Genomic DNA, 27,551 nt, shown 5'->3' with positions numbered 1-27,551 from the left:
TGATCCAACTAACAACCCTATAGAATCAAATGAGTGAATCCTTTTCTTGAACTGGTTGTAATATCTGCGCAACTACACTGACAACAAATGATGCAGTAGCTAATGCATCATCCTAGTATGATAAAGCTGTTTTGTTAAGTCTAATAGCTAATTAGACTTATTCATATTAATCATTTGAATGTACCAGCAGACTAAAACCCATAATATGTGAGAAGTCCAGTGTGGAGTACAGTGTGACGCTAGCATTTTTTCATGCTACTGTGTTTATTTATTAAAAAAGTATCTTCTTGCTGTAAAATCTGCAAAATACAGCTGATATTCATTTAAATTGTTGTGGATCTATGAAAAATATGCTACCATCCCGTGGTGGAAAGAGTACTCAAAACTTGTTCTTAAGTACAGGTACTGTTACAATGCTGATATAATAATCAATTACAAGCAAATGTACTGGTGTCAAAACACTACTTAAGTAAAAGTACAAATTACTCTTCTCGAAAACAACTCCGAGTACTAGTTACTAGTTACTTTTTAGCTGGTGATATTTAATGAATTACCCAAAAATATAATTTCATATCAAAGATCCATGTGGATCATTTTTACTTTGAACAAAACCCAATTTTATCTTACAAAAAAATCCCGAATTTGGTGGTCATGATACAGGAATTTCTAACTTCAATACCTTGAAGAAATCAATATTAAAGGGATACTCCATCCCATAATGAAAATTTGTCATTATTCACTTACCCCCATGTCATTCCAAACCCGTAAAAGTTTCGTTCATCTACAGAACACAATTTAAGATATTTTGGATAAAAACCAGTAGGCTTGAGACTGTCTACAAATAAGTTTACAAATAATTTCTACTTTAAAAGCACGAAGAGTCTGCGCACAAGCAATATCGGAGTGAGGGGACAGGCAGGCCTATTTGAGAGCTCACATCCAGTTTTCTGCGATTACATGGCTGTGTTCTCATGTTACAATAAAGTGCTCGCCACATTTGCACGGGAATGATTACAATTATGTGGAATACCTGCAATCCCATGCACACATTCAGACTTTGTAATCGACTGGAGACGGATGCGTGTCAAACTCACTATCGGAGAGGAGAGACGCAGCTTGTATCTGTGTATATTTGGCAGATACTATGAAAATGGATACCATAAATAAATGCTGTTGTTGCTTATTCACCCTTATGTTTTTGCAACCAACTTCAACAGGCATCTGATACATGGTGTCCCCCAAGACTATATCTTAGGTCCTATGGCATTTAGTATAGGAGTAGTTCAACCAAAAATATGTGTAATGTGTAAAGTGTAGCTCACACTTTTATTGGAAAGCAGCTATCATACTTCAGCTTATGACTTTTTTTATTTGAGTCAACTTCCACACTTAAATTGCTTATTTAACCTCTGATAATTAAGTTCTGCTGGCAGACTCACAGAAAATTGATTTTCCAGTGTCCTCTGACGTTCCCACTGGTGTTTACCAGTAAAATTCCTGCACATTTTGAGGATTTTCTGACTGACAGATGGGTGGATGGAACCCAAAAGAAACATTCTTGGCATTTGAGACTGGCTAAATGTCTCAATTTCTCCATGACAGGAAGGAGTTTTTGCATCGCACCCACTGGTTTCATTTTGACAGCTGCACCACATATTGTGTGTACTGGGAAGATTTGAGAAGAATATCTCTGATTAAGATTGAAGATTCACCAACATGAAGAAGCACACAAAAATCCTTTGAGACTTTTGAGTTATTTAAATGAACAGTTATATAGAACAAGACCTTTTGACTTGTTCACAGTGGCATACTCAAAGAGAACCACTAAATTATTTGAGTTATTTTTCCAATAGTCCTCAGAGGCCAAATCTTTGCAAGACAGTAAAACATTTTTATTACAGTCTATGTCATTGCAAAAATACAGTCCTTTGGCACCAGGAATGTGACCTGTGGGATATAGTTCCTGATGGCTGACACAATGGTGCGTCACGGTGATGACCCCTGACTGTGTAACCCCTTTGTATCCATGGCAACAAGGTGCAGGAGATAAGCAGAGTAGATGACTCAGGGTCCAGGGCTCTGGCATGGGCTAATAAAGCCATCAGGGCGTTAACACTGAACAAAGCTGGAGCCAAGAATGCTGCTAATTAGAGGAAAGAAAGATGCAAACAATCTGAATCACTTTCTTAGGGGCTGATGGGGTGCCAGAGTTTCTTAAAATAGAGAGCATATTAGCAGTTGAGTTGGAATTAATAGTGCAAATATCTCTGGGGAAAAAAGGACACTTTAGCATACTTTTTAAAAAGATCACTTATTATGAAAATAATACTTAAGGTTTTAGACACTTAATTTCATTTAAATTGCAATTAAATGACAATATAATGTATTTTAAATGTATATTTATATATAAATTTACTTTTTTTGGCCCACCTTCATAACAGGTTATATGTAATTTCATTATTATGTCCATTGTACATATGGGTGAAGTTTACTGTAAAGTATACTGTAAATGACAAGCCTTTATGTACACTAAAACATACTTTAATATAATTTAAATTGAAATTTGTATATCATGTACCTTTTAAGTAAATGTAAGTGGCCTTTTATTTAATTAATATTATCTGCAACTACTGTTATATATATATATATATATATATATATATATATATATATATATATGTACTTTTAAGATTTTACAAGTAATTTTTTTTACAAGGAAAACTGCATTTTGTTACTGCCAGCGCAAGAGCCCATGCAAATATGTACTACATGCTAAGTATGTCCAGTCGGACTGCGTGCCTGAAATGCTTTGACCAAGCTGTCACATCTGCGTTTGCTTACTTACAAAATGTATGTTTCTGGGCTAACTTGGAACTGATTCCTATATGAGCACAAACCTGGAAGTCAGTTACATTGATATTCCCTCTTTCTTACCTTCAAAAATATATTCATTCTACTCTTAGAGCATCATTTGATTTCAGTTGTGTCTCCTGTTGAAATGTCCTGACCTCATGCTTTAAACATGCACTCCATGGCCCCTTAGGGAGTTGACGTCGTCCCAGAGTGTAATGAAGAAAACAACTCTGGGGCTGAAAGGTGCCGCAGCAGAGGCCTCTCATCAGTGCAGTACGTCTGTAGAGGCACACTTTCTTTTCCCTTGAGAGAGACATTTAGTCCACACTCCTAGATAGGCAGTGAACTCAAAAACACGTAGGTCACAACCGCAAAAACTTCCAGTGGGAAGCACTGTTCATCAGAAAACCATAATTCTTACTTTGTTTGCTTTAGGCAACTTCAACATTTTGAACGGGTAGTCAATGTTTCTTGTTTCTTTCTGTATGGACAACAAATTTCCTGTTATTAGAAAAGAAAGAAAAGTTATTTTGTTATTTACTCACCCTTATGTTGTTTAAGGAATCTGATAAACGAGGTACCCCAAGGCTATATGTTAGGTCCTATTCCAGTATTAAATATATACTGGAATAGGACTAGCTCACCCAAAAATAAAACTTCTGACTTAATTTCCTCATCTTATGTCATTCTAAACCTGTATGCTCTTATTATATTTGTGGAACACAAAATGAGAAACTCTATACAGCTATGTTCCACATAAAGAAAAATACTTTATATGAACAACTAACAAACTTTTGGTTTGTTTCTCACACATTGTATTATATGAATTCAGCAGACTCAATAATTATTGGTCTTTAAAAGATCTTGAGGTTTTTATCTACTGTTATATTAAATCTAATGTTGTAATCTATTTTTATTTTGCAGTGCTAGCTGACTGTGGCTCAAATTTTGCAAAGGTTCACTGATCTGAAGTTTGACACCAACAACAAGTCTAAGAAAGTAAAACAAACTCCTAAACTTTGCTGCAAAATTCCCCAAAAGCCTATAAAAACAAATGCAAGGACACATATGAGAAATTAAGGGAGAGTCTAAACCTGACTGGGAAGATGAATTTCCATCGGTGGGATATTTCACAGACCACGTTTACAGGCTTTACATTTACTGTGTTTTATAAGCCATAAGACCAGTACTTGAGAATGTCCTCAAATTCGATGGGGAATAGATAGATGGACAGACAGACAGGGTTTAACACTGGAACATTTGTGTAGTACGTCACTGTCACGGTTCGTGAATGCACCGTCTCCAGCTGTAGTCTTGTTATGTCATGTTGATTGGTTCATGTGGGTGTTTCCACTGATCGCCTGATCAGCGGCAGGTGCATCTCATTCCAACCGCCTATTTAACGCCCTGTCCTTCGTCTCCTGTTTGTCAGATCGTTGTTTGAAGTCCTTGTGTCGATGTCTGTTCGTGCTCCTGTGTTCCTGTCCTTGCTCAGTTCCTGTTTCGGTCTTCATTGGATATTCACAGTCACACACGGATTATCACCGCCGATCACCGATCTACCACCACCGCCATCGCTACCAACGCACTCAAATCACCTACCCACCTGTCTGTGCTGCCATCGTGGTTCCTGCGTCACTCACCAGCATTCATCCATCACTACTCCTGTCAATAAACTACCTTTACTTGCATCTGCCTCCTGTCCTCCATTGTTAGCGTCACAGAACGATCTGACCAACATGGAGGCAGCGAGTAATCAACCTTCCTCCCTCGAAGCTTTCCTCAGCGCCAGTGTTCGGAGGATGGACTCCCAGGAGCGGACTCTTAACGACACTGGTCGCGCGGTTCAGGCTTTAGTGACGCAGGTGTCCGAGCTCACCCAACAGTTCCAGCTATTACGAGCTCCCACTGCGCCACTCACACCGCCTGTTCCACCAGCACCATCGGAGGCCCCCTCCCAGCCGGAACCACGCCTCCCGATTCCGGAAGCGTACTCGGGTGAGCCCGACTATTGTAGAGTTTTCCTTAACCGTTGTGATATGCATTTTGCCCTCCAGCCCAGAACGTTCGCCAGTGAGAGGGCCAAGGTGGCCTTCGTCCTGACCCTGCTCTCTGGGAGGGCGGCATTGTGGGGAACAGCGGTGTGGGAGAACCAGGACCCATGCTGTGCCTCGTTCGGGGCGCTCTCCGCCGTGATGAGACGGGTCTTTGATCGGGCCGCCGCAGGACGGGAGGCGGCCAGGAGGCTGGCGGAGTTACGCCAGCACGAGAGATCCGTCTCGGACTATTCCATCGAGTTCCGGACCCTGGCGTCCAACGAGTGCTTCAGAGGTTGCTAGAGAATGGGCTTTTTGTCAAGGCGGAGAAATGCGAATTTCATGCACAGTCAATTCCATTTTTGGGGTATATCGTGTCGACTGAGGGAATACGCATGGATCCCGAGAAGGTTAAGGCTGTGGTAGAATGGCCAAGCCCAGATTCCCGCAAGGCCCTACAGAGGTTTCTGGGGTTCGCTAACTTCTACCGGCGTTTTATTCGCAACTTCAGCCAACTAGCCGCACCTCTGACCGCCTTGACCTCCGCCAAGACTGCGTTCAGGTGGTAGGACACAGCTGAGGCTGTGTTTGCCAAACTGAAGAGCCGTTTCATTTCAGCCCCTATTCTGATTACCCCTGACCCTACACGTCAGTTCGTGGTGGAGGTCGACGCATCAGAGGTGGGGGTAGGAGCGGTGTTATCTCAACGTTCTCCCTTAGACGACAAGGTCCACCCTTGCGCGTATTTTTCATATCGTTTATCTCCGGCAGAACGAAATTACGATATTGGTAACCGAGAATTGTTGGCAGTTAAGATGGCATTGGAGGAATGGCGACACTGGTTAGAGGGATCGGGGGTTCCTTTTATAGTATGGACTGACCACAAGAATTTAGAGTACATTAGCACCGCCAAGAGGTTGAACTCCAGGCAGGCTCGGTGGGCACTTTTTTTCGGACGTTTTGACTTTACTATCTCGTACCGCCCGGGTTCCAAAAATATCAAACCCGATTCTTTGTCGCGTATTTTTGACCATTCCGAACGCCCGTCCACTCCCGAGTGTATTTTTCCTGAGACATTAGTGGTCTCCACTCTCACATGGGAGATCGAATCGAAGGTCAGAACGGCCTTAGAAGGGGTAACACCTCCGCCCGGGTGCCCACCGAACCGTTTATTTGTGCCGGAGGGATTAAGGTCCAACGTTATCCAGTGGGGACATTGCTCGAATGTAGCTTGCCATCCAGGGGTTAACCGTACTAGATTTTTAGTCAAGCAACGATTCTGGTGGCCACTTATGGCTCGCGACATTCGCAGTTTTGTTTTGGCTTGCTCGGTTTGTGCCACTGGTAAGACTTCCAATCGGCCCCCTGATGGGTTACTCCAACCGCTGCCGGTTCCTTCGAGACCCTGGTCCCACATCGCTCTAGATTTTATTACCGCCCTCCCGCCCTCCCAGGGCAACACGGTAGTTTTAACCGTGGTGGACCGATTCTCGAAGGCGGCCCACTTTATTCCCTTGCCCAAATTACCCTCAGCCAAGGAGACAGCGTTGACCGTCGTAGACCACGTCTTTCGTTTACATGGCCTCCCGATAGATGTGGTTTCCGACAGGGGACCACAATTTGTGGCTAAATTTTGGCAAAAATTCTGTAGACTACTGGGAGCGACTGTAAGTCTGTCCTCAGGGTTTCACCCCCAGAGCAATGGTCAAACCGAGAGAGCCAACCAAGATTTGGAAAGGGTGTTGCGATGTTTGGTCTCCAAGAATCCTTCCTCCTGGAGCCAACAATTGTCTATGGTGGAGTACGCCCACAATACCTTACCAGTATCAGCTACGGGCCTATCTCCTTTTGAGTGTAGTGTAGGTTACCAGCCACCTATTTTTCCCAGTATGGAATCCGAAGTTGCGGTCCCCTCCGCTCACGCCTTCGTCCAGAGGTGCCACCGCACTTGGACCAGAGCCCGTGAGACTCTACTCCAAGTGGGGGCGCGCACCAAGGCCAAGGCCGATCGCCACCGGTCTAGGCCTCCCCTATACGTCGTGGGTCAAAAGGTGTGGCTTTCAACCAAGAATATTCCTCTCCGGTCCATATCTAATAAATTGGCTCCCAAATTTATTGGCCCGTTTACTGTCACCAAGATCATTAGTCCGGTGGCAGTCCGCCTTAAACTCCCTCCTACGTACAGGAGAATTCATCCCGCCTTTCAGGTGTCCAAAATCAAGCCCGTATTTCATTCTCCCATTAATCCGCCTACCCCGGTCCCTCCCCCGCCGCGTCTCGTAGATGGGGAGACCACCTATTTGGTAAACCGTATTCTGGACTCTAGGAGGAGGGGACGCGGATTTCAGTACTTGGTGGACTGGGAGGGTTACGGTCCGGAGGAGAGAAGTTGGGTACCTGCTAGGGACATCCTGGATCACTCCCTTATCGATGATTACAATCGACAGGTAAGAGATTCTGGGGACGCCAGGAGGCGTCCTTAAGAGGAGGGGTACTGTCACGGTTCGTGAATGCACCGTCTCCAGCTGTAGTCTTGTTATGTCATGTTGATTGGTTCATGTGGGTGTTTCCACTGATCGCCTGATCAGCGGCAGGTGCATCTCATTCCAACCGCCTATTTAACGCCCTGTCCTTCGTCTCCTGTTTGTCAGATCAATGTTTGAAGTCCTTGTGTCGATGTCTGTTCGTGCTCCTGTGTTCCTGTCCTTGCTCAGTTCCTGTTTCGGTCTTCATTGGATATTCACAGTCACACATGGATTATCACCGCCGATCACCGATCTACCACCACCGCCATCGATACCAACGCACTCAAATCACCTACCCACCTGTCTGTGCTGCCATCGTGGTTCCTGCGTCACTCACCAGCATTCATCCATCACTACTCCTGTCAATAAACTACCTTTACTTGCATCTGCCTCCTGTCCTCCATTGTTAGCGTCACAGTCACAGTGTTACATCTGGAGCTAATTGAAAAGCTAATTAAAAGCTTACAGGGGGTCTTTCTTTATGGGCAGTTAATGGATTAGAACATTGGCCTGCTCTTTTTTTTACTCATAAACAATATACTGTTGTCAAAAATTTATTCTCGTTTGGAGGTTGCATCAGTCAGATGTGATGTTTTTTAAAGCCCTTTAGAATGACCTTATAAAAAGGACGGAAAAATCAATTGCAGATAGTTACAGACTAAAACTAAATCTGACCAAATTTACACCTTGTTAAAGTCCTAAAACAGTAATTTGTGCAACAAGGGTTTATAATTCCATTCACACAAAAGCATCCATTATTTGCCATTAGTTGATAGATAACCCCTTTGGTTTTCCCAATCACGCTATTACACTGCTTCTGCTAATGTTGGCGACCCAGAACACAACTTACAACTGGGGCTTATGGGTAATTCGAATGACTAGCTGCCGCTGACTTAAAGGAAAAAGAAGTCAAATGAAATGGGGTCCATCTATGTCTTCCATCACCGCAAAAAGCCTTCCTGGACAGTTTGAAAAAGACAAATGAGAAAAGACAGTTGATGAATGTGGGAGATAAATGAGGAGGTATGTTGATGTTAACACATCTCCCTCCCTCAAAGCGAGTCTCCTCTGGCGTCAGTTTCATGAATCACATCAAATGCAGTTTTATTTTTTTCCATGACTGATGAGCTTTCTCATATTTAGAGAAAAAAGCCACAAGAAGTTTTAAATTTAATTTAAGTCTGTACAAACATGCATTTGAAATTATAAGATATACTTAAATGTAATTTCTCTTCAAAATTACTGACTACAGTGAATACTAGAGGAAGGCCGCCAATTTTCTCCCGACCTGTTTATACAGGAAGAATAATAATGGCAAGAAGAACATTCACACCTTGAACGTTCCTCGTGATCATCCTGAACAAACAGTTGGAAAACGGCTGTACTGTAAGAGGGTGCCCTGTAGGTCAGCCATCTGATACAAAGACAAAGCAAACATGGCCATCATTCTCACAGTGTACTTGTAATTTCCCGTTGACTTACACAGACAATATTTTGCACATTTCAAGTATCATTTGAGGACTGTACTAAGGCATTTTGATTGGGTTTTCTATGTTTGTGTGGTCATTTTGGCCTTCACAACTGTCTCTTAACAGTCAGAATTGTCAGTAGAGGTATTTTTTGCCAATTGTGTTTTATTGTAAGTCATTTTGACAAATCCAAACCAGATTTATTGTTGTTAAGACACTTTTTTTTTCAATATTATGCTGCTATTACCACAAGATAGACAAATTGATTGCCCTAAAGATTTCAGAAAACAATGAAAATCTAATATCCAGTGATTCTAATGGTATTAAAGTGGAATTAGTTGTTTGTAACAAGGGTTGAAAGTCTCGTCCTGTTGTATTGATTTCCATCAGTAATTCAGTTTCTAGTCAAAGAATGATCTTTACCTTGGAAACCGATTCTTAATGTTCTTATTTTAATAGAGTTGTTGACTGCAGTTTTACAAACGGGGGGTCACTTAAAGTTCATGACATTTTCTTGACCGTCTTGATTATCAATCAAATTGTTTTCTTTTTCCTCTTAGTCGAACATGGGAAGAAGTCTTATCTGAAAATATATTGCTAAGCAAGTTCTACATCTCATTTAATCACTGTTGCATTGTCTTAACTTATACTCTCCACAAAAGTATCAGGACATCCCTCAAATAAATTTCTGCACACACTTTAGTCACTACAGATCAAATCTCATTGCACTTAGTGTACAAACAAATCTTCTGTACCCACACATTAGTTTGAAAAACATTTAGTATTGTAGCTAACTCCAGCATTTTTTGATAAAATTGCAAAAGCTACGATCTGCACGATATGGTTGGTGTGTGAAATACTGATTTGTGGAGTAAGAGGAATGTCTGGTCCAAACCATAGTGAAGCCAGCTTCCTCTCAACCTGAGATTCCAGATGTTACTGTATGTGTAAGACATTCAGAATGAGTTACAGGTCAATGACAGTTCAGTTTCTGAAGCACTGTTTTAAAAACTACTGCTTTCATATACAATTGCCTTCTAAGTGGCCATTCTCATGCGCTCTGGCATTCCAAAACAGCAAAATAGAGTGCAACAAAATGGAAAAGAATGCAGGAATCTAGAGATGTGTTTAAAACATTCTAACTGCTGTGGCACTAGAAGTTAAAGCCATCCTTACTGAAATGTAATTCAGAAATGATTGATTTGAAACAGTCCTCATAGACAGCAAATAAGTTTGCAAATCAGAACAGTTTATACAGTACAAAACAGTTCAGTGCTGCAGTTGAATCTGAATTGCTTTAAAAACCAAAAGAGAGACTTAGCAGTATAACATTGTGGCCTACATTCTAAAACAGCTACCTTAAAATGCTTCCTACAGTAGCTAGTGCATTAAAGTGCATTAGTGATTTTTTCTACACCCAAAGTTCTTTAAGTTGACATCATTATTCCCTGACCATGCTTTATTTAGTTTATATGGACAATTCTTGTGTCTAAGTCGTTACAGACGTGCCAACAGCAATCAAAACTGAAAGCCAAAACGGCAACAGGAATAAATAAGCAGCTATATTCTCCTCACCACTTAGGATATTCAAGGGCCCAGAGAGGAAACAGAGTCAAATTTATTAGCTTGCATACGTCACTCTGACTTCAGGGGACTACCTGAAAAATTTTGGTACTGATAACCGTACAGTAGGCCAGTGAAATAAGCCTGCGTGTTTCTGCGACAGATTGATGTTGCTTTGCGTAGTCATGCATCTCTTACTTTAGCAGATGGAAAAGATCTACATGTCCAGGTCTGTGTTGTTTTTGATTCTGCCCAGTGCTTATTCAAGTGGTCGGATGCAGATGCAATGGCAGAGAGAGGTTCTCTTGATTTCTACCTTACAGCTGAGACTTCTGTGCCCCGTTCCTTGAGATTCCAGTGATTTTCCCACCACTCAAGCTTTACACCCAATTAAAGGCCCCCAGCATTGGATGAAATCCGAGATACCGAGAGAAACGGACTCCCCGCTGTTTGAGGATGACAGAACCTGTCAGTGACTTTAAAAGTCCTCAATAGAGTCCCTCCAGCTAATTAACCATCTAATATTATGAGAAAAGAGTTTCAAATGTTCTTACTGGTGGAGAAACTAAATAGACTGAGTAATAGCATTAACGCACACAATCACCACTATGCCATTTGTAAATAAAGAGACAGTTCACCTAAGAATGACAATTCTGCTAATATTTATTTACAGGTTATTGACATGTACTTCCAAGAAACAAGCAAGTGATTTCATTTATGAATTGCTCTCTGAATCATTGGCTCATTCAATCACTTAAAAAACGTGGATTTATTCAGAAACTAAACACTACTGTGTGTTGCTCGTAGATGCACAACAGTTCTCCTCTGGCTTTCTTTGGAGCCATTTTCGTTTGTGATATTGAGCGAAACCAGACAATGTCATGTCTAGAATTTAAAACAATATCAACTTCTTGCTTATTGAACTATTATATAAAATCAATATCACATTTGCAACATCACATTAAGTCCTCATCCTGCATCATGTTTGTCAGCCACCACGTGCGATGTAAGATTTTCGAGATAGAATATTTGTTTATATTATTTAGATGAACTGTTTCTTTAAACTTCCAGAGTTCTATTAGAGCCAAACTTCCTAATATCTCAGAACTGGCTGTTTTGAGATGTTTCCCCTTTTCTTTGCTCATTTCCATTGACCTCTGATCTTCTGCAAAAGGCAAGAGACTGTTACATGTGTTCGGCAGAGTCCCAGTGAACGTCTCTGTTTGATGTGCCCATGGATCACAACTAAATGTTTGCAATTGACTTGCATCAGACACAAGACAGAGCGCCTGAGTTTTATGATCTTTAAAGACTGAACTCGCCAGCACCTCATTCCTGCATACGAGAAGCAAAACAACTCTCGACTTTACTATCAGGGTTTTGCTTTTATTCAATACTGGATTTGCACAGATACTTTATTAAAGAGCTCAGAGCCGAACAGAGTTCTGGGTGGCATAATTCCAATCGCAAGCATAATCCACAAAGTTGAGTACAAAAAGAGAAATGGTAATCAAGACATATCACCTTTGACTTCTTAAATCTGTAAGGTTTCGGCAACTTGGCCTTTGTAACCCGTAGCTGAGACTGAACAAAAGACACACGGCCTGGTGCATCAATGTCACACAGCTGATGTACTGAAAGACCGAACAGTTTCTGACAGTCTACAAGTTGGTGGCCATTCCTTTTTTTTTTTAAGCACCACATAAAACAAATCATATTAAGTGTCAGCTGATGTTTAGTATTTCTCACATCAGAGGTTTTGACATTCTTGACTTTATCCAATTTTAAAGTCAGATGTATATAATAAATAAATTCTGGAAACCACGAAATTACACAATATGACGTTTTGTACAGCATGGCATGACAACTATTTAATTTTCTCAGTTTTTTACAGAATTGTATTGTTAACTGCATTAATAAAGCTCAATCATTCAACCCTATAACCCAAGTAATAATAAAAAAAAGAAATTCACTTAAGTAGCCTATATATATTTTGTTTGTTTGATTTTTTCTTACATAATGGGTTATGTAAGTTTATCATTAACTACAAAACAATATTTTGTCCTAACCTAGCTATCCTCTGCAAAGCAGCATTGTAAAAAACCACAAAAAAATAAAAAAGCACAAATGTAAATACTAGATGAAAAACTTAAAAACGTTAATGAAAATGAAAGCAAAGAAAACTCAAATAAATGCCAAATTACAAATGTAATACTAAAAATAACATTATAAAATTAATATGTAAACTGAAAATTAAAAGCTAATTTAAAATATTAGCTTGATTTAGGCTATATTTGCAACCCTGTTATCCATTCAGATGTTGCTTTTTTATTCATTGTAATAACTTTTTATTTATGTATCTATTATTTATTGCCCAAGAGAAAGTAACAAAAAATAAGGTTTTCAAAATATATTTAGACATGTCCTAAATATTAGTAACAGGGTTGAAAAATGTAAATATATTTCATTCAATAAATAATCAGTAAAACTTAAATATACTATTTAAATTTGTATATGTATGACTCTGGACCAAAAAACCACTCATAATGGTCATTTTTTTTATTTCATTGATATTTGATTTGTTAAGAATATTTGACCAAGATACAACTATTTGAAAATGTGGAATCTGAGGGTGCAAAAAAATCAAAATATTGAGAAAATCGCCTTTAAAGTTGTCCAAATTAAGTTTTTAGCAATGCATTTTACTGCTCAAAAATTAAGTTTTAATATATTTACAGTAGGAAATGTACAAAATGTCTTTATGGAACATGATCTTTATTTAGTGTCCTAATGATTTTTGGCATAAAAGAAAAATCAATCGTTTTGACCCATACAATATATTTTTGGCTATTGCTACAAATATACCCCAGCGACTAAAAACAAAATTAAACATTTTATATGAATATAAACAGTTTTGTGTCCTGCTGTGGATGAACGGCTTTCTGAAGGTTAAGCTCCTGATGTTCACAGACCTTTTGTTAAAGAAGAAATTGAAAAAGCTGATTTTACTCTCTATTCTGGCCCATCTTGCCGCTAGCTGATCCCAAAATGTCCAAAAGTGACGTTCTGAATAATAAAATAAGTATCCGAAATTGTTGACAGCAAGCTAAACACATTAATGGATCAAACAAACAATATTATGTTCAATTCATCAGCGTCTACTTGTGTGGTTGCTGTAATACGCCTGGAAACAGACTGCCAACTATCTTGAAAATAAACCACTCAGCAACCCATTTAACCCTTGACATTAAGTTTTAATCAAGTTTTTTACATTGCATTGTCATTCGCAATGGGTGACTTCAAACATTTATGAATGGATGATTCAAGAGCGCTTGATTCCAGCTGTATCATGTCGACCAGATGTGCAGGCGTCAGTCTCGATAAACATTGAAGATCTCACCATACCCCCAGAGTCTTACAACCCTAATCATTTCATCAATCACTATGAAGTCAATTAGCATGCTAGTATGGTTGCTAAGACGCAGAGCATGAGTGTTTTTCAGTCCTATTGATTTATGACTTATTAACTGTCCAAACCATCATATTACGAGCAAACGTCATTGGTTCCAGGTCAGTGCTTAGATGTTTTATGGTTGGGACACATTAATGGAAACCATTTCCTCTCGGATTCTGGCTGGACCTCAATGTGAAATACAGTTCATAAGACATGATATAACCTATACATTGGCCCAGCATCTTAAAAGCCTGGGAAAGTCTGTCCATCATGCTGATAGAAGGACTCCACGGACCGGGTGGAGTCACAACCAGATGCGTCTCTCTGTGTGATATAAGGAAAGGAGGCTTTTGTGGCTATGCTTGAGAATGTGTGTGTTTAGGAAGTGGGTGGGAAAAGGGGATTTTTCTTCATTTATCAGAAACACAGATTAAAAGACTGTGTGCCAGTTGTTCCTGATCCAACGCATGACACATGATCAACACATGCTAGACTGTCTATGGCCATGATCTCATCGGAAGGTTGTTTCATTTGTCGACAATACAATAAAGATGCAGTGTGATCATGTGATGCAAACGCTGTTTTCACGCTGTACGTGAACTCTAAATAAACTCAGACCATCACTGGAGAGGAACAGATGAGCTTCTAGTGTTATGGATTTAATGGGTTTATTAAAAAACTGTATGTAAACTACATTTTCAGTTTTAATGAGAATAATACGGATTGAAGTTTTAATTCAGTGTCAAATGTTGAAAAAAAAATATTCATAAATAAATGTATTACCACTTACATAATAGAAAAAAAATCTAAATAAAGGCACATACAAATTACACATGGATAATCTGTAGATGAAATTAAAATAAAGAATTAAATAAACAACATAAAAAATTTCAATAAAAAGAATCACCTCACGTTTACTGTTAAATAAAGTTAAATCATTTCAATATAAAAAGTACTTAAGAATGACTAACTAAATGAAGATTAAGAATAATTTCTAACAATTTAAAAAAGTAGACAAACAAATCAATGGAGCAATTACTAAAATAAATAGGTAAATAAATAACTAAATAAAAACATAATGCTGTCTAAATACATTTAAAAATACATTTTAAAATCTTATTAAATGAAAGAAAGAAAGAAAAATATTAAATGATATTTTTATTATTCATGTTATATTTTCTTTTTACAAATAAATAAATATAAAATAAGAATAAATCTAAATAAAATTAAAGAACTAATTATAAACATCAATAATTGTTATTACAATATTAAGTACATGTAAAGTGTAACAAGGACACCTTCAAATAAAAAGTGTTACCGAAATATCTTTTGATAGATAATATAATATTCTAATGTTGCACATTTCAAAAAGTAATACTAACTGGGAAGTGTAAACTTGTTTAACACTGAAATGGATAAACATGGCATGAAAAAAAATAAAATTAAGTAAAAAGTATGGATCACCTGTGTTTAAACTCTCAGTATGATATGGTGCCAAATTCTCCGAGGCTGACGAAGCCGCTGCTTTCCGGAAACATTATAACGCGGCGCTGGAAGCTGCAGTGGAAGGATTCCAGCAGGTGCTGTGACTTGTAGGTTGGCCTCTGTGCTAAATGACTTTCATGATGGATAGCATCAACATGCCCCAATTATACGATTTATTTTAGTTGTCGGTGAGAAATCACCTTCTGTCATTTAAGAATCCCTTTAATGGTGAGTCAGGCAATGTGCAGCTTTAATGAAGGATGAAAACTTAAAAAGAAAGCTGAAGAGATGTGAAATATAATCCAGGAAGACATTTGGCTTACATTAATCACAGATCCTAATTACATTCAATTTGATTATACGGGTTATTCAGTAATTAACTCTATGCTTTTTAGTATATCACATTCCTGGATATTTTTCTTTTTTAATTGGCAGTGTTTCAAGATGGTTTTTTTTATTCCCCCACAAAAATTGGCATTATTTAAAAAAAAAAAGAATGCAAATGTTCGTCACAACACAGCCTTGTCATGCTAATTAACACACACAAACTGAGCTGTGTATGAAAACATTTTTTAGAGGTATACTGTTACAACGCTAATTTAATATAACAAAACTAAAAGAAAAGAAGACGAAGAAGAAGAACAGAGAGCAATGTCCAGATGCATCATTTCACCTTCACCTTGATGTGACCCAGCCAGAGAGACCATGAAGCCAAAAATGCAGTCACTAGACCTTGAGCTATTTCCTGTGCAACATCTTAACTCTCTTTCAATGATATCAAGGCATGGTGTGCGGCAAAAAAAAAAAAACCCTGTCAACGTTTATTACCAAAATCCTCCCCTCACCACAACATGCCTGACACCTCCATGAGCTGAAAGTTCTGCTAGTCAAACAGCTTGTCAGTGTGTAATCATGCACACTTATGCCGAATATGTGGTCCACTTTGGCCCCTCGTCCCACTGGAATTGTGGGTAGCAGGAGTGCAGCTGTCAAGGGGTTTGTTGCGGGTTAATTGGGTTTAATTAGGAGAGTTGTTTTTGCCTGTTCAAGCACCAGCGGGGGAGGAGGGGGTGGTTGTGGAGATGTGGACATGTCTGAATGTGTTTATATGAGAAATGCATCATGTATAATTGTGTGCGAATTCAGATATTTGTCATCTGAAATGAGAGCGTGCCAAAACCACTTCGGCATATGATTGCCATATTTGTTTTACATATCTATCAAAGATCAGATCCACCTCGCAATGATCTCGATCTAACAAGCTTCAAACTGCAACACAATCCTTCCAAAATTAGTCTATGCAGTAAAATTAATTTTTAAAATGAAGGGTCTTTATTGGTATGGATGGTTGAATGAAGATGTTTAACATTTCATTGCACAAAATATACTTTATGATGGGGAAAGTTATTGAAAATGTTCTTCTTCTTTGGAGAACCTATAAAATGGTTCTTCTTGAGTCTTAAAAGAGTGTATAAAGAATGATTTGTGTAATGGAAAGGTTCTATGGATTTTTAAGTTTCTTTGTGGAACTATCAATGCCAGTAAAGAACCTTTATTTTTAAGAGTGTGTTTCCGTGAAGGACTCTTTATAGTGGAAAAGGTACATAGATTTTTTTTTAAATGTTCTTCACACTAAGGGGGAAAATTGGTTCTTTGAAGAACTATTCACTGAAAGGTTCTTTGGAGAACCTAAAATGGTTCTTCTACACTCTTAAAAATCAAGGTTTTTTTTTATCAGCATTGATTGTTTAATGAAGAACTTTTAACATCCTTGGAATCTTTCCAGTGCACAAAAGGATCTTTATAGTGAAAAACTAAAAACTTTTAAATTATTAAAATGTAAGAAAAAAGTCTTTCACTGGAAGGTTCTTTGGGGAACCCTCTATAGTAACACTGTGAAACCCCCATTTTTGGAACCTTCATTTTTAAGAGTGTAGCTTATTTTTAATTAGCATGTTGAATATTCTATTTAAGGTCATGTGATAACAGAACATTTGGGTGTTCAGAACAACTGCATTTGAAAACATCAGATTTTAGTAAAACCTATCTGTTGTTTTCTGGCAGAACTGAGGTCGAGGAACAGCTCTGCTGTGTTCTGGGACGGTGGAGAGAGGGGAGCATACGAGGCCCTTCTGCTGGATGAGGACCGCGGATGGCTGCTGGTCGGAGCCCGAGACCACATCTACATGCTAAACTCTGACAGCTTCACCCAACCGGCACACAAGGTCAGTGCACACAACTACCACCATCTGACAGCGCATGATGTCATTTAGTGATCGCAAGGGTCACTAAAGTGAAAACAGACCATGACTACAGTGTTTTTTTTCTGTTCACATGAATCTGTACATCTGTAATGTTGTTTTCATGGCTCTCTGAAGTTACAGGATTCAGTCTTTAAACTGCTCCACCACATACAATAAATATGTTGATTAGCACAGAAAAAAATATATTGACTCGTCCCTCAGTCTGTAAGTATATGAAAAAAGTACTGTATATACTGTAGTACACTTACAATTACTTACAAAATGTAAACTATATTATTGCACAGCTCTATATGTAAATGATGATGAGTAAACAATGTAAACTATATCATCACAAAGCTTGAACCTGCTAAATGTGATTATAAGGCATGAAGATATTAAGATACGTGAACATTAACATTACAATTTTCTGTAATATGTATTGTGACAAAAAAGTGCTATTCAGATGCAATGGACTTAGAATTGACTAGCAACATCGCAAAACTTTACTAATGGTTCATCACCGTTATTCACATGTGTTACGTTAGCATATTAGCTGAGATTGGTTTGGTTGATTGGTTTGAGCAAATTACATCCAAACTTTCAACTCAAACAAAATTCAAGCTAGGTTTTCATTGTATATGCTACTGTAAACACACTTTTTGTACATTTTTGACAAACTAAGTGACAAGATGAAACTATGCTCTGAGGTAATCGTCTCATAACATACAATAATCTACTCAGGTTTAACATACACTGCATGAACACAGACTCTTTTAGCTATATATGTTCTATTTGAACCGCAATGTGTGCTAAAAACCTCGCTGTAGGTTAGCGTTTGAATATATTTTTCTACAGGTCACTACTATAAAGCAAGTTTGAGGATATTCTTACTGAGCTAATTAGCTAAAGCTAGTTGACTGTATAGCTAGCTTCTAATAGCACACAGTTTAATAATGCAGATAATAAAAAGTGCCTTTATTTGCAAAGTTGTTACAGCAGGATTGCGAGCTTCCAATTTGTTTGCCAGGCATTAATGTCTGCATTTGCATACTTTCTAGCCTTAATTCTCCACTCCAATCATCAGAGCTAAATAAACATTACATTTGGTTCAATGTTAATTGATTCTGTCTTTTATAATAGTGAAATACCAAAAGTTGACTGTAAGAAATAATGAGGTCATATGTAAGGTCATGGCATAGCCATACATACGTGATCTTCATAAGAACTCAGAAACGCCAGGTTCTCCATCTCCCAATTATATAATTATGTACAGTGTGCTGATTGCCAGCTAATGATTAGGTCAATTTCCACATGGAAATGATTACAAGTTGAGAGGCATTTAAATTGTTGAGTAATGATGGTAAAAAGGCAAGGTCTAATCAAAGGTTTTTTACAAGAACATTTATGTGATGTGCAAATTTAAAATGGGCATATGAAAAATTGTAACAATAATCTATATTTTTTAAGTAATAACTATCTTTTACGTATTTAATAACTTTTAAATGTAATATTATTTTTTAAATTAAATATATATATATATATATATATATATATATATATATATATATATATATATATATATATATATATATACATGCACATACATAATATGTTTTGAATGTTTGTAATATTTTGCTTTATTATGCATTCTCTTTTATTTTTAGATTCACTGGCCAGCTGGACAGGAACACATTGAACGCTGCAAATATGCAGGAAAGCATCTATCGGTAAGTGGGGCATAAATAGAAAAATAAAGCTTTTGAGGACCCATAGATGCCTTTTTAATGAAGTGCTCTCACAGACTCAGGTAAAAAAAATACAGTAAGTGCAATGGGGGGGGGGGTATTTCAAGCTGGAGAGTCTTAAAGGAGTGTATGTCTAAAGTTTTAACATCAGCCCCCCCTGCAATAATAGGCAAGAATCAGTAGGTGCATTACTGTGTGATTTAAAATGATTTATATTTACCTATTCACCTCTTTAAAATTGTGCTTTTAATCAAATACCACATGTAATTTTCAGATGGACTGTGCCAATTATGTGAGACTCCTACAGCCCTTCAATAAAACACATGTCTATGTATGTGGAACCGGCGCATTCCACCCACAGTGCACCTACATTGACCTGGGACACAATCTTGAGGTAAGCAAACTTTCTTTTTTTTGGCCAACAACCATTGGGAAAGGCAGTAAACACTTTTAAGCTTGTTATCTTGATCAAATGAGGAGTTGCAGGGCAAATTGGACCCTACAGAAACCGCTGAGAGTTCTTGACCATAGAGGTGAACTAATAATGAGGGTAATGGTGCAAATAGAGTGACAGCCTTGTTTTGGTATGCCAGAAACCCACTTTCCAGCTCCATAGCCAAGTTGGAGAATCCGGGAGAGGAAAATGTCCCTTCAGTCCACAGGAGCCCTTTACCGCCCGACTGACAGGTGAGTTCCTTGTGCGCACTGTCCTCAAAAAACAGCCCATCGGCCCTTTGAAGTCAAAAATATGGACAAAAATGGCCCATTTGTTAGACGTTCTCCCATATGAATCATTGATAATTGGATCCATATAACTCCAGGCCAGATGTTAGTTTGCATCAGGAAATTTGGAAGTTTCTCCCAGTACAAAAGTTTGTCACCCATATTATTTTTTTTTTAAAAGCATGTATTGCTCAGAAGACCAAAATGCATAAACCATATGCTACCTAATTAAAGGCTATTACTGCAACCAGAGACCTTTTTGTCCATTTAATGATGCCCTTGGAATTATCGAAATTTGGTTTTCACACAAGCTGCTGTAAAACAGAGTATTTTGACAAAAGATCTGGAGTCAGAGTGTAGAATCATTAAACATTAGTTGTATATCATGAAAAAACAATTATCAATTTAAGTCATTCTGGATGTGATTATTATTAAACTGTTATTAATGCTCGCCTTAGATGGGGACCTGTATGCCGGGACGTCTGTAGACTTCATGGGAACAAACGCTGCTATTTTTCGCACATCCGTGCATAGCAGCAATCAACACTATATCCGCACTGAAGCTTACCAGGACCACTGGCTAAATGGTGAGTAATTAAATAAAAAGTTACTGGTTATTGTTTTTATTGTTTGCAAGGATAGCATAAGTCTCTATCTGGAATAATATGGGTGCGAGAAAATATTTGTATTACTAGAAAGTTTAACTGATAAATAAACTTTCATATTGCTCATAGGTTAAAACACCAAATTATTATTGATATCACAATTATAAACACTGTTTGCCCAATTTAACTAGGAAGCAAGAAGGTTTAACATACCTGGGGACAGCTATCAGTTTAGATTTTCCTTTTATCTCAATGGAAGTTCCTCAGGATGCAGCCTGAAAATACATACCCTGGATGCTGACACACATGGGCCTGCTTAGTACTAAAAAAAGAAGAAGAAGAAAAGACAAAAAAACCTTGACAATTACAGTTTTAAAATCATGTGTCATAACCAAAGCTGTAAATGGTCAAATAAATTTTTTTTGAGTTCTATATTTCTTCAATTAGCTTGCAAGCTAACAGTTAGCTGACTTCCAAAGAATACTGTTAGTTTAATATATTTGTAACTTATTGGATTGTTAGCTTAGCAAACTGTTTTGAATCAGCATCTTATCTTAGCATTCAGTCAACATATTAGTCTGTTCAATTATCATACAGCTACCCAAATCAATGCTAAATTAGTTATCACTGCTACAAAAGACCAAAAAAAAAAGTTGATTACCTAAAATAAATCACAAATAAAATTATTCATTTTTGAAGAGGCTTTACAAACAGCTACCTCTTGGGGTCCAAGAGGATCATTTTTTTAAGCCAGTCACTTGTGATGTTTCAGTCATGTGACTAATCACTCTATATCTGAACTTCTTGCAGCAGACAGGGAAAAAGTCTAGAGGGCAAAAAAATGTGTCTTGTTTTAAGGATGTATAATGTTTAAGGATGTACATTTTTTGCTAAAATACAAGGAATAAATACTGGTTTAGAAAATTTTGGCAGTGGAACAGAAGGTGGTTCATGGTCTGACATTTGGAAACCACTGTTTTGGGGTTACCGGTGCTGCCTAATTAACTTCTGTTACTTCCTCCAACCTCACTCTGATGCCAATTTCTTTTCACAGAGCCAGAGTTTGTTGGATCGTATTCTATCCCTGACACACACAGCTTGGACGATGACAAAGTCTATTTCTTCTTTAAAGAGACCGCCTTAGAGTCCAACCAGCTGGACAAGCGTATCTACAGTCGTGTGGCTCGTGTTTGCAAGGTGAGTGCCAAGTCCAGTGTCGTAATGAGCCAATAAAAACCTGAAATGGATCCAAAAGAATTTTTTTTTTTTTTTTGGTATGAAGAATCAATGAGTCTTTTGTAGACACTAATGAATAGACATGTAATCCTCAGTATCATCTGTTGCACTGTAGTGGAAGCATTGTGTGTCTAATAATGGATGAATGAGGGGTTTATTTTAGAGTAATTAGACACTAATCTAGTAACAAGTCTAGCAAACTATGTTGTCAGTTCAGGCTTTTCATGTCAGAGCATTCTTAAGATGCTTTATATATTTATTGTATAAAGGCTGGAATACACTACACAACTTTTGCAGAGATTTTTGCCACAGTTTGCAGTCTGGTGCAGTCAGAGCCTGTCTGCAGATTTTGGACAGCTAGAGTTGACAGATTTAAAAGAAAATTGCATAGTGTATGCATGGCAACAGACTCATCAAATGGGAAGATATCAGACTCAACATTTTAAGTCAGTTTTAGAACACGTTGTAATTTGTCGTGCCTCTTCTAGAAACGAGCAAAATGTTTCTGCATGAGTTTGTTGTGTTTGAAAGAATGTAAAAGTCTGGTAATGTGTTTTATGGTGACTAGTGTTTCAAAATCGGTTCAGATATTAAAAGTCCGGTAGTGTACAGCTTTACATGTTCTTTGTGTTCATTAGAATGACATAGGAGGAAAACGAAGCTTAATTAATCGCTGGAGCACCTTCCTGAAAGCCAGGCTGGTTTGCTCAGTACCAGGACCTGGAGGCATGGACACACACTTTGACGAGCTGGGTATGTTCACACACTCTGATTATACTTTGTCATCAGGAACTCAAAAACTTTTTTACATTTTTTATTCAACAACCTTGTTCCTTTCTGCTGACTTTGTTATTTTTAGAGGACATATTTCTCTTGGAGACCAAAGATTCACAGAATCCAGTCATCTATGGCATATTCTCCACTTCCAGGTAACTTTATTACCTGAAAAGTCTGATTCATGAGTCATTCTTTGGGCCACCACCCCATAATCCTCAACTTCTTAGAACCACATTCCTTTCAGTTTTATATTTGTTTATCTCAATTGTTGAATTATCATTGGCTCCATCCAAATCAACCAATCGGTCACACTCATTCCCATTTAACTAACTCTTCAGATTCTTAGACCTCCCTTGTTCATTCCAACCACCAAAATCTGTTGGTCTCAGTTAATCTTGTAAACTAAAATCATTATAAAAACTCTGCTAAAATCAACAATCTGGTCACAGGATGCTCTCCTCCCCACCCAATTCATTTGGAACAATCCATCTTGGTGCCGAAACTTGAGGGTGAAAGGTCACCAAGCTTGAGGTACTCTGTTATTTTAACCGGCCATCAGACTAATACATGTTTCCTTTTCAAAAGCTCTGTTTTCCGAGGTTCAGCCGTTTGCATCTATTCCATGGCCTCTATACGAGCCGCCTTCAATGGGCCATTTGCCCATAAGGAGAGCCCTGATTATCGCTGGATGGAGTACAAGGGGAGGATCCCTTATCCACGGCCAGGGACGGTAAGCTCTCAACAGGAAGGAATTATATTTGGTAAAGTAGAGAAGATGATTTGTCTTTATATCTTTATATTGTCTGTATATGAGTTGCTTTCTTTTGGCAACTTGAAGGATTTCAGTCTGGTCAAACTGTAATCTTGGTGTTGTGAGCAAGATTTGAGATCTACGGTTGGTTCTGGATTGCAGCTATGTTGGGGCAGCTTGAAAACCATGTGACAAGTTACTCCATGCACTTGCTGCACTACCTCAAGGGGGTTGTAAAGATGTCAGCAGGAACTCAGCAGGGCCACGCGAATGAAGTGGCTGGAGTGTGGACTCCAGTGAGGTCACCAATAGGAAGTCAATTATCAGGGCTGTGAGGTCTGCTCCATTAGTTGCTGAAGTCATAACCACAGACTGACCTCAACTAAACCCTTTCAAATTCTGAGTGTAATGATAAAAACTCCATAATCATCGGGAAGAAGGAGGCGGGAACCGGCGGACAATTAAATGAAACTTTAATAATCACAAAATAAACAAAACAGCGCACCAGCCCCTCACGGACGACTGATGCAAACAAAATAAAACCAAAAAACAACTAAAAGCCCAGGCCTGGTCCTCTCTCGTCCTTCACTGTCGTTGCTCCAGTTTTATATCCTTCCATCTCCTACGTGGGACTCGAGACCGGCGGTGGGCCGCAGGTGCCACTGATTTGCCCAATCATTGCCGGCCTCACTCCTTGTTCCCACGTCCCTCGGCCCCGCCCCACTCGCCACATACCCCCATCGCCCCTCGCAGGCTGGGGGGTACCCTCGAGACTGCGCTCTACCCCCCCCCCCCTCCCTCCGGGGGGTACCGCTCACGGGGACCTGCTGGAACCTGGGGGTAGGACAGACGAGGCGAGAGAAAAGGAGATGGAAGGAGGAGAGACAGAGACGAGAGAGGGGAGAGAGAAAAAAAATAAAAAATTCCGGTTCCCAGACGCACTGCTGCTCGGCCCTCCACCGGCTGGGCGATCTCCTCCGCGGTGCCTGGCGGTGGCACTGGACGGCCCTCGACGGACGGCACGACACTCCTCCGCCGCCCGGTGGACGGGGACGGCTCCTCCGGTTTTGGGCAGCCGGCAGGAGTCCCCCGTTCCCTGCTCCTCCCCGTTCAGGCAGACGGCAGCAGGCTCCGGCTCTCTGGCGAACGGCGCCGACTCCTCCGCTCCCTCACGGACGGTAGCCGCCCCTCCAGATAGCGGGCAACCCGGCAACTCGCTCCAGTCCACCGCCTCGAGCGTCCACGGCAGCATCCTCCTCGCCTGCTCCGTGGCACCGCGGATTCACCACAGCGGCGAGGGATCTTCAGCAGCGCGTCCCTCCTTCTCCCGGGCTTCGGCACCACTGTAATGATAAAACCTTTGTAATCTTCGGGAAGAAGGAGGCGGGAACCGGCGGACAATCAAATGAAACTTTAATAATCACAAAATAAACAAAACAGCGCACCAGCCCCTCACGGACGACTGATGCGCACAAAATAAAACCAAAACACAACTAAAAGCCCAGGCCTGGTCCTCTCTCGTCCTTCACTATATCCTTCCATCTCCTACGTGGGACTCGAGACCGGCGGTGGGTCGCAGGTGTCACTGATTTGCCCAATCATTGCCGGCCTCACTCCTTGTTCCCACGTCCCTCGGCCCCGCCCCACTCGCCACACTGAGGTTTAGTGACTAGAACACGGGTGTCCAGACCTGTTCCTAGAGATCCCCTCTCCTGCAAAGTTTAACTCCAGCCCTAAGTAACACACCTGAATCCACTAATAAAGGTCTTCAGGATTACAAGAAACTTCCAGGCAAGTGTATGAAGGATGGTTGGAGCTAAACTCTGCAGGATGTTCTTGGCCCTCCAAGAAGAGGTTTGGACACCTTTGGACTAGAAAGCACTATTAAGATCATGAACATATTTTGAACTCATTTCACACATAGTTGTAAAATGGATCTACTTGTGTTTATTTCATTCAGACACCATGCTCTTACCTTTGCGGGCCTCGTTTGAAGGTCAGCATGTTTAATGGTTCTACAAGGTAAAAGTTGGTAATACCTTGCCTTTACACAGGCAAGTTTAGTAAGCAAGTTTTATCATACTAGACTGTGTGAACGTGTAACATTCCCTGCTTTGGAGGGACTCGCTAAACCGAATTGTTCATGACAACAGAAGATTCCTTAAAATCTGCATCTCTTAATATGGATAATCAAGAATTATGATGTTCGCTGCACTATGTTCTCAAACAGTGGCCAAAATCCATATCTGCCAAATGTTTTTGACTATTTTTACCTTAGTCTGGGACTGTCAAGCCAAATTCAGTCCCCATAGGGTTCCAAAATATAAGCTTAACTAAAGCTCCTATATCCCTTCAGTGTCCGAGTGAAACCTATGACCCTTTGCACAAGTCCACCCGAGATTTCCCAGATGATGTTGTGAGCTTCATGAGGACCCATCAGCTGATGTGGGAGCCAGTGATGCCCATTCATAGGCGTCCCGTCTTCACTCGGATCAATGCCCCCTACAGGCTAAAGAAGCTTGTGGTTGATAGGGTTGATGCAGAGGACGGGCAGTATGACGTCTTACATCTTGGCACAGGTATGTTGGAAAGTGTTTAACAAAAGATCTACTTATTTTATACTAGTATAAAAAGTGTTACCGGTTGGTGTTAGCATTAGACCTAAAACTGCACTGCAAATATGGAAATCTCCTTCATCGGCTCGTAGATCCAGTAAATTCAATCAAAGATGACCTGTGTTCCCACACTTGTCAGTGGTCCTGTTGCCTGGGATTATTCTGACATTCCAATGTTTCTTTTCCTGTCTAACATTTGTTCCCCTGGACTGGTGGATGTACGCGTGAACCACATTTAAGTGAATCATTTAGGGCAAATAGATACTCTGTTCAGAATAAATATGCTTAACCTGTGTGTACAGAGAACCAACTCGCAATCTTACTGTGTACTGGACAAGAACAGTGTAACAGCTGTCAGCCCTCAGGGTGCTGCATATATACACACACCAAAAGCCTGTGCTCACTCACCATGGTAACTAAGTACGGGTGAATTAAGAGATTTATTCGAAGATGGTATAATTGATGGGTTTAGGTTGAAGTTTGATGGTGAATATCTATCTATCTATCTATCTATCTATCTATCTATCTATCTATCTATCTATCTATCTATCTATCTATCTATCTATCTATCTGTCTGTCTGTCTGTCTGTCTGTCTCTCTGTCTAACAGTCTGTCTGTGTCTGTCTAACATTCAATCTAATTATATATCTATCTTTCTGTCTGTCTGTCAATTGTTCTGTTTGTCTTTCAGTATAACATTTTATCTATCCGTCTTTCTTTCTGTCTTTCTGTCATCTATCTAGTTTTATACATAAATAGTTTATCTATTGTTATGCTATGTTATCATTCTAACTACCTTGTCTTTCAGTTTTTCTGTCTATCTACCTATCTGTCTATATGTATATAGTTCTATCTGTTATATATCCTTCTATCATATATCTGTCATTCAGTTGTTCTGTCATTCTGTTGTTCTATCGTTCTATCTATCTGTCATAATCATACATGGTTAATCTTCTGTATCTCCAGATGATGGCAGAGTATTAAAGGTGGTCTCTGTACCTAAAGAGAATTGGGAAACTGAAGAAATCATTCTAGAAGAGCTTAATGTCTTCAAGGTAATTTAAAATGATCTCAGTTTCTTCTCTCACTTCTTGTTTATCGTGCCATCTGTTGTACTCATGACCTCTGACCCTGGGCTCTTATTGGTTGTTGTTTTCATGTCAAGCGCTTCCCAAACAAAAATAACTCCTAAAGAAGAAAACCAGGTTTCCCATGGCTGTCTACTCAAGTGAACAAACCCAGGAACAGGAGAGGGGGTGTTACACTAAGAATACTGTGTTTAGTGAACAAAAAGATCTAATTTATCCAAAACTTTAGAAAGTGAGGAACGTGTCGGTTTTGCTCAGATCAAATCGAATCAAATCACAGATCAGATCAAATATTCACTTTTTTAAGTACTGCTGCTTCCTCAAATCTCTACTCAAAAATGTGTAGTACATTATGAATATCAGATATTTCAAGTGATTTACAG

The 27,551-nt window shown here is 39.3% G+C and overlaps 1 protein-coding gene across 1 annotated transcript in view; it reads left to right on the top strand.

Annotated features, from left to right (window-relative positions):
• Window positions 1-27,551, top strand: part of LOC132131455 (semaphorin-3D-like) — a 63,826-nt gene that overhangs the window by 30,379 nt on the left and 5,896 nt on the right. The window contains exons 3-13 of the mRNA XM_059543480.1: window positions 17,450-17,610; window positions 19,293-19,355; window positions 19,648-19,767; window positions 19,967-20,060; window positions 20,555-20,683; window positions 21,756-21,898; window positions 22,576-22,690; window positions 22,797-22,866; window positions 23,300-23,444; window positions 25,822-26,044; window positions 27,047-27,135. Coding sequence (XP_059399463.1) covers window positions 17,450-17,610; window positions 19,293-19,355; window positions 19,648-19,767; window positions 19,967-20,060; window positions 20,555-20,683; window positions 21,756-21,898; window positions 22,576-22,690; window positions 22,797-22,866; window positions 23,300-23,444; window positions 25,822-26,044; window positions 27,047-27,135 — 1,352 coding nt within the window. The remainder of the gene's footprint in view (window positions 1-17,449; window positions 17,611-19,292; window positions 19,356-19,647; window positions 19,768-19,966; window positions 20,061-20,554; window positions 20,684-21,755; window positions 21,899-22,575; window positions 22,691-22,796; window positions 22,867-23,299; window positions 23,445-25,821; window positions 26,045-27,046; window positions 27,136-27,551) is intronic.

Source organism: Carassius carassius, chromosome 48 (assembly GCF_963082965.1).
Source record: "Carassius carassius chromosome 48, fCarCar2.1, whole genome shotgun sequence".
NCBI classification, from domain to species: Eukaryota; Metazoa; Chordata; class Actinopteri; order Cypriniformes; family Cyprinidae; genus Carassius; species Carassius carassius.
Note: the sequence above shows the minus strand (reverse complement) of the source record. Positions and strands in the feature narration are given on the sequence as shown.